This window comes from Zosterops lateralis, assembly GCF_965231275.1.
Source record: "Zosterops lateralis genome assembly, chromosome: 9".
Lineage (NCBI taxonomy): Eukaryota > Metazoa > Chordata > Aves > Passeriformes > Zosteropidae > Zosterops > Zosterops lateralis.
The window spans coordinates 18,305,756-18,318,167 of record NC_139769.1 but is presented as its reverse complement, the minus strand read 5'-3'; the positions used below and the strand labels follow the sequence as shown (position 1 = coordinate 18,318,167).

The following is a 12,412-nucleotide window of genomic DNA, read 5'->3' as shown; positions in this document are numbered from 1 at the left end:
GACTGTTGACTTTCTTCATAGAGCCTGCTCAGACGACGGGGTGACTTTGACCTCAGAGTACTGAAGCCTTGACTATCTAATGAAAGAGTAAAGGGGAAAAAGAGAGGCTGTGATACTCCAGCTTGGAATGCTGGCACCTGCCTGCTAGCGCAGCATCTGCCCCACACCAACAGGCTTTGAGTTACCAGATTTGTAAAAAAAAGTTATATAAAACTGAAATTTATGTACGTTCAAAAGATTCTTATTGAAATAAGTAGGAGTTTTTCTGCTGAGTCATTTGGAATAGGATTCTTCTCCACAAATAGGTTTACTGAATGAGTTTATGTGCATCAGTTCCACACTCTGAAATGGTTACCCATTCCCAATATTCAAAAGGAACTTCATGGTGATTTCTAAAGTCCCGTTTACTTAGGGCAGAAATTCTGCTCTTTGAGTTGATAGACATCAGACACATCTGCTTGCTGGTGACAGAAAACAAGTCAGTAGCAGCTTGCAGCAGGACCCTCTCCCACTGTAACTAGACCCAGCTTTATGCAGTCAAACCACTTTTTAATCCTGTTCAGGACAGTAGTGGGGTAGAGAATGTTGGAAACATGATTGTGCCTTTCTTTATTCGCTGGGCATTTAGACTGGGCAATGTCAGCAGTTAATCTATTATTGCATATGACAGCTGTAGTTACACATTTTAGATTAAGAAAGTTACAGTGTATTTGTATTTTTCAGAAGTAATGCTACTATTCTTTAAAGGAATTCTGGAAGATGGATATCAAAAATAACATTAATGAGCTACTAAAGCTAAAATTATAGGAACTTACAAAATTGGTTAAACATAAAAACCATTAAACTGTTTATTGAAGCTTCACAGATATACTGCAGCTAATGAGCATTTCTGCTATTTAAATAAGCCCAAATTGAACACACATTACATAGATGCATAATTAGTCATGGCAGTCACACAGAGACTCACTTTTAAAGCTTTATTTGAGGAATCTTTTCCATTTGATTTGTTTTGTTAATTAAAATATTTTTCTGTATTCACTTATATTTTAATATTGTTTTTGCAAATGCTATAATTTGCTGCTGTGTTTCCATTTGTGTTTGTTTGCTCTGTGAATATAGTGAATTTGGAAAATGTATTCAGCATTGTCCTTTTGTTTGGTGTTATTTGTGTTAGCATCACTTGATAGCAGTAGAATAATTAAATTGTATGTTGTCTTTCATCCAGAAGGATCTTTTCAAGTGATATATATCTCACTAGGCTGGGGAGGAGACAGCAGCACAAACACAGGATTGTAGTTTGAATTTTCAAGAGAAAATATATGTTAGTTTTAAACTTTGAAGACTGAAACTGAAGGGGTAAAGGTCTTTGAAGATACTCTTTACCTCTGTCCCAAATCATGCACCAAACATTAAATATCTGGTTTGCTTCTTGTTCAGTGTCAAACACCAGTACAGAGAACCAATAGTTCAAGCTCACCTTTGGCTCTTGGGCTCTCTCTCAGCCTTGCAGGGGCAAAGAAGGGACTTCCCTTTCTGAAGGCAAAAATTCTCTGCTTCTTTGTGCAGGTGGTCTAGGTGGTGGTGCCTTCAGCCTTCCAGTTGCACCAGGTATCAGATCCAAATTGTGAGGATGATAGGAGCTCTTAAATAAAATGCTTTTGAACCATGCCCCTTTTTTAATATAACCTAAATCTTGGAGATTATAAGAAAGAAAGAAATAGCAGTTGGATACTGTGTCAACTTTGCCACCAGGGAAATGTTCTTTCTCGATTTTAGAAATACTGATCAGGCAGACAAATCCCCATCGTTTCAGGTGAAGATAGGTTGGGCATCTTCACACTCAAAAAGCTTTTGGTACAATTATGTCCAGACAGCTATTTTAGAACAAAGCAATTCAAAGATATTGGAGAAATGTAATAGATACAGGATAACAGAGGTAATACTCTATTTTTCCACAAGATGAAATAAGTAGTCAGAACTTCCAGTTTTATATAATTTCTTTTGAAAAACTACATTTTCAACGGCATGTTGTCCTCAGACACCTTCACTGTGGTTCAGTCCTGTCTCAGACAGAAGTCATCTATTAAATCCCCACTACCAAATCCTGCAGTACCAAGTTTTCCTCTGTTTTTTCCAAACATGTCTTTACAAGCCTGTACATATTTAACTTGTGAGAGCTGTCTAGACCACATGCTGAGATGATACCACTGCATGCAATAAGTTATCCTATATATGACAAATATAAGATGATCAAAAGCTTTCTTGAAGTATAGACAGTCTGAGGCACAAAGAGAAAGTTAATGTATTGATTTCTGAAGGATTTTTGATAAAAATGCTATCAGCCAACTCTTTCCTTTAAAAAAGCCCACACAAACAGAAACAGCCTAAACCCAAACAAACCAAACGCCGCATTTTCCAGATGAAAAATGTCTCAGTCTGAAGTTGTTCCATTTGATCTTTCAGTAATTTAGATATTTTTACAAGAAATAATTTCTTAAGTTTTTGAGTCTGTTGCTACCCAAATAGTATTTTTGTCAGCTTAAGCCACATGTATTTGCCAGGTGGGAGAGACTGTAAGAGCAATAGGTCTTGCAGATAGATTAAATACTTCTGGTAGAAAATCTGCTACAGTCTTTCGGCTTAGAAGTGTCTTCTCTGACTCAGGCTTCTGAACAAGTTGCAAAAAGCCCCTTTGAATTTGAGTCCTCTACATATGTTTGTAAATGCCATGGTTGAGGAAAGCATAGGTGGGACAAATAGGTGACAATGTTTGTGCCTTGCTTCCTGTTTAATTATTTTGCCCCTAATTATACATAGCCTCCACTTTGAAATGCACTTCTAATATATGATTTGGAGGTTAAAGGAGACACAGAGCCTTGGATGAAAATCCCATCACTGTGATGTGTGGGAAAGGCTATGTTTGAAGCTTGCTCTGTACTGAGGTATGCACTGGGGCAATACCATAACTTTGCCCTTTGTATTGGAGAAATCTTCATCTTGAACTGGCAGGTTTCTCTTTTACATTTATGACAGTGCAACTACATCAGTTTAATTGACCTTGGCAATCTGCATCTGCCAGTAGTATGTCCCTGAGGGACACTGCAATTTTAAGCTGCATTTTATTGCAGAATGTTCAGTTACTGCAGACAAAGCTATATAGCACCCCCTATTTTGATAGATGCCATCAAAATTTGCTAAAAATATTTATTGAAAAGATTATTCTCTTGATGAAGCTACTTTGAAGTGCCTTGTGAATATAGTAGTTTAAAAAATATTAACAGAATATTTTTCTGAACATTTATGTGTATTTAATGATATGCATATAATGCCATGCAGTATAAAAATACTATTTTATTTTTGCATCAACATTTTTTGGAGGACAGTAATATTTAATGTGCAAAATGCCTATATGTGCTGTTTTCTAGCAGCATGAAAAATCTTAAGATCTCTTAATGCATGTTCTAAGAAAAAGTCCAAAATGGTCGTGAAAAAGATACAAAATATATTATCTTCTTGTAACCATTTAATTTTGATTATGGTTTTATGGTTTTCTTCTTAATATGTGTAACAAGTTTTGAAGTGAGCCTTTATTCCAGTATGTTCTGAGTTTGAATATTAAGTCAGGATGACTTTGACTATAATGAGAGACGTCTTTCTCAACATTAAATTTTCTTATTGTATCAGCATATATTTGACAGATTTTAGCAACATTTTTTTCTTTTTTTTTATTAACATATTTGTCATTTATTTAATTACAGTCAGAGAGGCCATGGCACCTATCAAGTTTAACAGATGGGGTCTCCCTGAAGTGGACCCAGAAACTATGCAAACAAGTGAGCCCTGGGTGTTTGCAGGGGGTGACATTGGTGGTGTTGCCAACACTACAGTGGAATCCGTGAACGATGGCAAACAAGCTTCCTGGTACATGCACAGATACATCCAGGTGACTGCTTCAAAAGTATTTTTCTCTTTCCTAGTTTTATCTTCTTTTAGATACTTCTAAAAATAATTTAATTGTGGTTTTGATTAATTATACAAATTTTGAGAAGCTGGTACATAGATTATCTGGTGATTAGAACATCACAGATTCATTCAGCTTGGATCGTGTATTAGCATCTGGGTAGATGAACTCAGCTCTCTTACGCTATTTTAATACTAAAATTCAAGCAACATTTTCTTGGCCCCAGCTCTGGATTACACTCAAGGGTAGTAAGCCTCCCTGCATAACAGACACTGTGAGCAGAAGCCCTAATTGGGTAATTGGGGAAAAGGAGTGAGCTCCATAAGTATTAAAACCTAAAATCTTCCAGTAGTGCATAAAGTAAAGATTAACTACTGCCAGTGTTGTTGTTACCTGGGGAAGACATTTTTAGTTTACTAATAGTTTACAGAACACTCAGGTTGTCTACACTGGAACCCAAGTTTTGCTCTGATAAGACTAATGAACTGGATACAAAAACTGAACACTGAATGTACAGAGGCAAATAATGCAAAGGAAAATTTACCTGAGAAATGTAAGATGTATAGACTTGAAAAATGTGCTAACCACATGTCTCCCTCTGGTTCTCCTTGCATGTTGCTGACGGTCCTAATTTTTCTAGTAGAAGAGCACAAAATCTAGAGAAGCTGAAAAGAAACCTCCCAAGACAGAGACACAGGCTGGAGAACCAGCTGACAAAAAGTGTGTTCGTAGTGCAGGGAACTTTTAAGAAACATGATACATGATTCATTCTCCCACATAAAGAGATTTGAACAACTGAAGTTGGGACTGTAACAGCTCAATGTCTTTCTCCCCCACCCATCTGCTCAAAGCCTCTCTGATTGCATGTTTGTGCAATTTCATGCTGTTGGGGTCTGATTTCACTTCCTAAAAATACTTCAACCGAAAGCTTGTTGTTAGTATCTGTGCATATTTTTTCGCACTTGTTCTAAGCGCTGTTTGTGTCCTGCCTTCTTAGACCCTATGAAAATGCTGAGTGTGAAACATCTTTATTCCCTGACCTGCTCGCTTAATTTCTCAATGTGCAGTGATTTTGGGTAACTGTGGTAGGGGAGAGAAGGTATCTCCTTCTTTTTGTCTCCTTATTCAACCTCTTAGAAATACAGTCATCATTTTTAGAACCCTCCTTTATCATGTTGCTTCCTCTTCAAAGCTTTCTTCCTCCCCCCCGCCCCTCGAATGTATTTAATACTTTGGAAAAAATCTGAATAGTCATGGCGTGAGAATTAGAATTTTAAATCAAGCAGACTTGTGATATTAGAGCATTTCTGTTACCCTTTGCAGGTTTCAAGGCAGCTTATTCAACCTTACAGTCTCACCAGGAAGCTAATGGGAAAGCCTTACAGCAATCTTCACAGGAAAGTTTCCAAATGGCAAGTGTCACCTTTCCAGCTGTTAGATGAATGGATTGCCCAAGGGCATTTATTTGGATGTGAAGCCCTTGTACAATCTGGTTGGTGTGGTGCAAAATGCTGTAATCTGGCAATTTACTTCACCAGTGTTTGGACCTGGTAGGAATTTTAGTGACTGGAGGAGTTTGTTTTTAAAGAAGTTGTTTAGAGAAGGATAAGAGAAGGATTTTATTACCCTACTGTTTGTAAGGACAGGTATGTGCACGTGTGCCTGCCTTTGTGCTCATGTGTGTACACATGAGCAGTTCAGCAGTTCACTCAGTTCACAGCTGAACTGTGTTCTGGAAACTTCCAAAAGCAACCCTTCCACACCACCTTACTTTCTCTCTTCTGTGAGATTCTAAAGCAGGCAACCATCCTGTGAACTGAGTGTCTGAATCAAGTACACATTAAATTTTAAATAAATGCATTGATACTGTCTGTGTCTCAGTTAAGGAGTAGGTAGCCATTTACAAAATCACCGACTATTTCAGCACCAGGATCTGTAAGTGATGCAGTCAGACTTCATCAAAATAAAACTATTCCATAGGATTTCTCAACTAATCCAAGGCAATGTCAAAGAGTGTAACTCAAACCAACCATCTTGACTCCTTGCAGAATGCAGTGTTTGAACAGCATGCTGCTTGTATCCCAACCTACTCCAGGCAAAAGGCTAAGCGAACAGATGGGGCTGATATGTGCCCTGAAACTCCAGTCACTGCAAGCTCTGGCACGTGGTCAAGTCAGGCGTGAGATCCAGACTTCAGGACTCTTCAGCAGAAATGCCTTATGTTCAATACTGAGAGTTATTTACAGAAGCTTCTTGGCTGCTCTTATGCTGGAAAGTTTCCATCATTAGTTGCCTAAATATCTCCTGCCTCTTAACATATTCCTCCCACTATATGAGGCATAGGTTCATCTCAAAAATTGTTGCTGCAGCTGTGTCAGGTTAGCTTCTATAAACATGACCGGTCAAAGCCTAACTAAGGATAGCTGTAGTAGAACCTGTTAGGAAATACAGTCAGTCTTCCTAGAACCCTTCCTTGTGAGTCTTTAGAGATCCAAACAGAATCAACCCAATTCATGCAACTTTCTACTACTCTAAATTTTCTCAGAGTTCAACCTTCTTTTGATATTCCATGAATGAAGTAAAAATTACAATTAAATAATCCTAGTGATTTATTTAGTTTTGGGATTGTAAGCCTTCGCTTTTCTCCAACAGCAACTTTATGATCCTGTGCAGAAGCAATATAGGCTGCTGATCTCTTCCAGGCCTCAGTTATCATTTATTTCTTTTTGATAAGTGAATGGATTTAATTGTATAATAGTTATATTCAGGGTAACTCACAATTATTGCAGGACTAACTTTTGATTTTCTATGCCTATCTTGAGAGCAAAGACAGTTCCAGTATTTTATTATTGTGCCAGTTTTGATGCTTCGCTCCTGCTCTATTGATGCACTTACCTGTGGGCTATTTTCCCATATATGACAGTCAAGCTGCCATCTTCTTCTCACTAAAATACCTCTTTAAAAGTGACTTTTTTGCTAAATCACAGTAAATTTTCATTTGTTTAAATCTGTTTTCTTCTTTACTGTAACCTCCCAGTGCGGAAGTTTCTTTTATATTTTTCCTAGACTGAAACATACATGATACATTTAGAGAATAGAGGTCTGAATCCCAACTGATATAAATTGCACTTCAGTAAGACATTATTCAAGATTTTGAGTACATCATAGTGTTATTTTGAACCACGATTTTATATTTTCTATTTTTTCTTAACCTATGCTGTCAGAAAATATATGGGCTTTGTATCTGAAGAGTATAGTGTTGATTCTTTATCAAGATTGACCATTCTTATATATTCCTTGAGCATGCATGAATATACATTATTTCATAATCAATACTATAATTGGGAGGTTCCCAGGAAGCTTGAATTTGAAGCCATCAGTTATGTTGTCTGTTACTTTTCCGGATAACTGCAGGAAAAAAATGAATGTCCTTTGTTTAGCTAGAACAGTGTATGAAACATTAGCATGCAGCAATAAAGCACCATTTGCAAAAAAAGTGAATCAAAGACAGATTCAGGAAGCCTGGTAATTTAGTTGCTTGCCTCTGAATAAGCAATATGTTACAGAAAGAGAAAGCCAGGAAGGAGCTTAGAAAATCTCTGTCAAAATGGAGAGAGCCCTGAGCAAACCTGCTGTAGCTGACTCTGCTTTGAGCAAGGATGTCAGACAAGATAGTCACCAGGTGTCCTTCCAACCACAACCATTCAGAGATTGTATGGAATAATATAAATATATTTACCATGAAGTTAACTAATGGATAATTGGAGAGAGAATAGCAGAAGTAAAGGAGAAAACACATGTTTTAGGATCAGACTTTACTAAGAAAGGCAGAGTAGGATGGAAGTATTCAGGAAAACTATTCCAGGCAATAGGACTTGTGGATAAGGCTCTCTGTGAAAAATAACAGTAATACAACTACTTGCTTCCACAGTCTGTCTTTGTTAAAGGCCAGAAAATGCACTTAGACCATATCACTCTGGTTAGGAATTTTCTCCATCTAAAGAAAATTAATGTCAAAAATTGTATCAGCTCTAAATCTGAGTTCCTGTCTCTCAGCCCTGCACTGCAGCTCTTGTGCTTTTGCCTTCAGGCCAATCATGGTTAGGGTAAGGTAAACCCACTATTTGCAACGTGCTGGGGATTTTTCACCTCCCTGTTCCAGTCTCCAAAAAATTGTCATGATTGCAACAAGTACCTGCAATATTGTTAGCTCAGCTGGTTGGCATCAAATTAAGAGGAAGAATGGGCCACACTTTTTGTCCTTTACTTCTAAAAATCAAGAGAAGAGTTATTGTAAATAAGCTCTTGCCTGCAGGCTTTCTTTTCCTATTTGTTTGTGCAATGTCAGGGAAATCCTTCATTATAAAGATGATTTCACTTTCAGAAAGCTATATAACATTTTTGTTTGCCCAAAATTTTGCTTTGTAGAAAACAAATCATCAAGGTTTATAAAGTATATTTATTTTATAAGTGTTGTGCTGAAAGGAAAAAAAAAAAAAAAAAAAAAAAAAAAAAAAAAAAAAAAAAAAAAAAAAAAAAAGGAAGTGATAGTAAGGAGGGAGAAAAATCTCCAAAGATTTGTTGCCGCTGACTACTGAACCTTCAGCTGCATCCTGCGCTTGTATGTTTTTAGATACTTGTTTATTCTCTTGAAACCTTTTGTATTTCTCCCCTGCAACCTCTGCTTGGGTCACTTCATCATTAACAAACCATTAGGCACATTTTGTGGGGCCTAAGTGCATGTGGGTGGAATTCTTTGTGGTTCTGCTCTTTGGAAGGGAAGTAAGGCAGGAAAAATTGGCCCATAAATATGGTTCGGTAAATGTATTTAGACTGGTTTGAATGATGGCATGCAGAAGGCAAGGCCTATTCCTGCATGGCTTATTTTCAACCATATACTTCAAAAGTCTTTCACTGCTTTGGTGCCTTTTTTTTTTTTTTTTTTTTTTGTCTTTTTTTTTTGTCTTTTTTTTTTGTCATTTATAGGATATAGGATATATTTTCTATTTTACCACAGAAAGGTCACTAAGAATCACTTTCAAGCAGCATTCATTTTAGATAAGAACAACTTTTAGAGATTTAATTGTCTTGCTTCAGCAAAGGAACAGTACAATGGAACTTCAGCTTCATATTCAGTGTTCTCTGCCTATTTGTCTATAGCAAGCGATATTTGCAGTTATACAAGCTGTGAGTAGTTTGTGATCAATCCTCAGACTGAAATGTATTCACAGAGAACATTTGAACAATTCTGAATAGCAAATTATATCAAAGTAGAAAATTGGGTTTATTGCTCACATGTGCACAAAGTGTGGAGTTGACCAAACGATTTTCCCTAAGGTTTTCTTTTATGTCATTCTTACAGAATGAAAATGAAAGAGTTTTTTGTAAGAGTTCAGTATATAAGTTTGATTCCAGTGAATTTCTCCACTTCCAAATTTTTGGGAGACAAAAAGTGCTAGCATTAAAAAATGCTTAAATTTGAATTGTATGATTCAGGATTTTCTGGTTTGGCATTGCAAACATTTTGCAGTTAAAATATTAGTTAAAGAAAGTTAAAAAAAAGTTAAGATGAAATCAAACGTAAAGTGAAAAAGGACAATACTTTCTTTCATTTTTCCCCCCTCTTTTTTTGATTTGCCAGTTGACAAAAGCTTTTGAGACATAGAATGCCAGGCTGTTTGGTTTTTGAGGAACTCAGATTCTCCTGGTGTAGAAAAATAGCCCTGTGGAGTATGACATAGAGAAAGCAGCCAGCACTCAGAAAGGAAGAAATTGAGCATGTTTGGCTTTTTATAAAGTGTACCTGCATCGGCCTCCAGATGGGAGAGGTCGTGATACTGAAGTGAGTTTGGTCCCAAATGTTAGGGATCTTTAGAAATTGGCTTTTCTCAAAATGTCCACCATTAGCCACCCATTCAGGTTTGCATCATTCAGGCTAGGGCAATTCCACTACTTTCAGTGCTTTTAAGCCATCAGAAATTTTGGCCCCAAAATGTACCCTCTTTGAAGATTCAAAGATTCGGGGTCAGAATAGTATGAGGGGAATCCACGCAATCCCAAAAGCAGACAGGCATGAACTCTCAGGTTTTAAACCAGCCTAGGAAACAAAAGGTACTAAAAAAGACAAAAAACCTCTTCTTCTCATCTGTGCTTACCAGTTTTCACAGGTAAAAATTGGCTGAATAAGTTCCTTTTAAAAAGTAATCCAAGACCCCAAAAGGCAGCAATTCCTGAGGGGCTGAGGTTATTACTCTGCTACAGAAAATGTTCTCCAAACTTCAAGTACTGGTTCTTTTTGTCCTGCTGAAAAAAATCTTTTTTAAGGATAGAAGAAACCGCTGTGCTCTTAGCTCTTACTTATTAGAGGGTAGGGCTTCTCTGTGTTTGAAGTTCCTGCTTTATTTCATTGTGATTTTGTTGAGTCAACCATTTTAGCGAAGAAAGATTTAAATTCTACCCACCACAGCCTGATTGGGATGCTGTTCAGTGTCCATACATGGAAAAAGCTTTTCTCTCTACAATTTTTATATTATTAGGTTCCACATATACATTGAATTCTTTTCACTGACTCTTTGGAGGAAAGACTCTTTCAAATGAAAACAAAAGTTACTGTGGTGGCACAGCCATAATGTGTATGACTTTTTGATGGCAATCAGACTCTAACTTTTTTCAGTCTTGAAGTATATTCATACTACTACAATTAAATATTAATTTTGCGTAGGTATGCCATTGTGTAGGCTATATGAAATCTTTCAAAGTGAAGCAGAATGGTTTAAAGGTTTGGAATACATGGAGTTAGGGCTGAGTGATCCTCCCCACATGATGCTTTCCCTCATTTTTCAGAATTTCATACACTTTCTATAGATTGGCACCTGAGAAGAGAACTAGAAAGGGTTTGTTTGCATACCCTGGGTTTTTTCAGTCTCACTGTTACTGACTGCTGTAGGGAACAGAGGTAACTCTTCAGAAAGGCTGAACAAACCTTTGGACTGAACCAGGCTTATGTACAGGATGTAAAACAACTGTTTCTTCATTATTTTTGTTACTGTCATTCAGTTATTTCCAACATAGCATAGTATGTCAACATGAAGCTGGGCTTCCTTTGGGCTGTAGGTGTTACATAGGTGAGTGCATGTTTTGCTGATTTGCAAGTCTGAACATAAAATGGAATATTTAAACTTCGGGTTGTTATATAAATTATTCCCTTATCAGGATTAATAATAAATTGCATAAAAATAGGTCAGAAAAAAATTTCTGTGGTTTAGTGTTGTTTTGTTTGGTTTTTTTTTACAGTCCTTATATGGTGTTCCAGTTTCTACGGTTCCGGAACTACCTCTCTTCTACACTCCTATAGATTTAGTGGATATCAGTGTAGAAATGGCTGGACTGAAGTTTCCAAATCCTTTTGGCCTTGCCAGTGCAACCCCTGCTACTAGTTCTTCAATGATTCGAAGAGCATTTGAAGCTGGATGGGGCTTTGCTGTCACTAAAACATTTTCCCTGGATAAGGTGAGGAAATATTTTAATGTGTATTTTGTATGTAACCATATCTTTGTATAATTGAAAAATCTGAATCTTTGGGGAATGGCTCTGTTATATCCAACTAGCATAAAGACAGCAGGGAAGGGTATGATACATTGTGTAGTTCAACTAATGTGTGAGCTCTCCACAGTGCAGTGACACAATTTTTGGTTCTGTTTATTGTTACATTCTTCCCTTCTGTTGCCTCAACTTTTAATATTAGTTGACTATTAAATGAAAACATCTTCTTTTTTTAAATACTGCAATGAAAATGTTTTCTGTGAAGGATCAGGATGTAAATGGAATGAGTAATGGCTTTGTCACATAACTCATGAAAGGTGGATTCTGCGCCATAGGCTGCCAAGATAAGCCATTGAACTGGAGGTGCAGTTGCAATGTGATAATGTGGCTGCAAGGAGGAGGCTGGGTGGGCAGTGGAAGAGAAAGATGGAAGCAACATAAAACCAAGCCTATGGAGAGAAGAGCACAGTGACGTCAACCTTCAGTAACATGTAGGGGAGGAGGAAGGAGTTAGAATTAAGTCTTGAAGGCTATGGCTCTGTGTGGCACCTTAGAAAAAGCGTTTTATGTAGTTTCAAGTGCATGATTGCTTCTTTGAATTCAGGAGAATTGCTACATTCTAAATGGTGAAGTGAGACTGGGTAAGAAGTTTAGTCGGTGAAAGAAAATAACAGCTTTGATAAACAGATCTCAGAGAAAAGAAAAAGGTTTTGGGCTGAAATGTAGAGGTGGTTTGACTTATGGAGAGAAGAAAAGCAAAGGTGAATCCTTGAATATAGGCCTGAGTAACAGTGTGAGTAATAGCAACATATTGTTAACCAGTAACAAACAGCACTGTGGGCTGAAGTAAGTTTTTGAATTTAATTTGGATACAAGGGCCTTTTATTCTTGGTTCAGAGGTGGGTATAC

At 37.1% G+C, this 12,412-nt stretch overlaps 1 protein-coding gene across 3 annotated transcripts in view; it reads left to right on the top strand.

The window, feature by feature from the left end:
* The window catches only part of DPYD (dihydropyrimidine dehydrogenase), a 333,817-nt gene that overhangs the window by 160,548 nt on the left and 160,857 nt on the right, over positions 1-12,412 (top strand). For all 3 annotated transcript variants that reach the window (XM_083867303.1, XM_083867305.1, XM_083867304.1), the window contains 2 exons: positions 3,759-3,943; positions 11,255-11,470. In XM_083867303.1, coding sequence (XP_083723429.1) covers positions 3,759-3,943; positions 11,255-11,470 — 401 coding nt within the window. The remainder of the gene's footprint in view (positions 1-3,758; positions 3,944-11,254; positions 11,471-12,412) is intronic.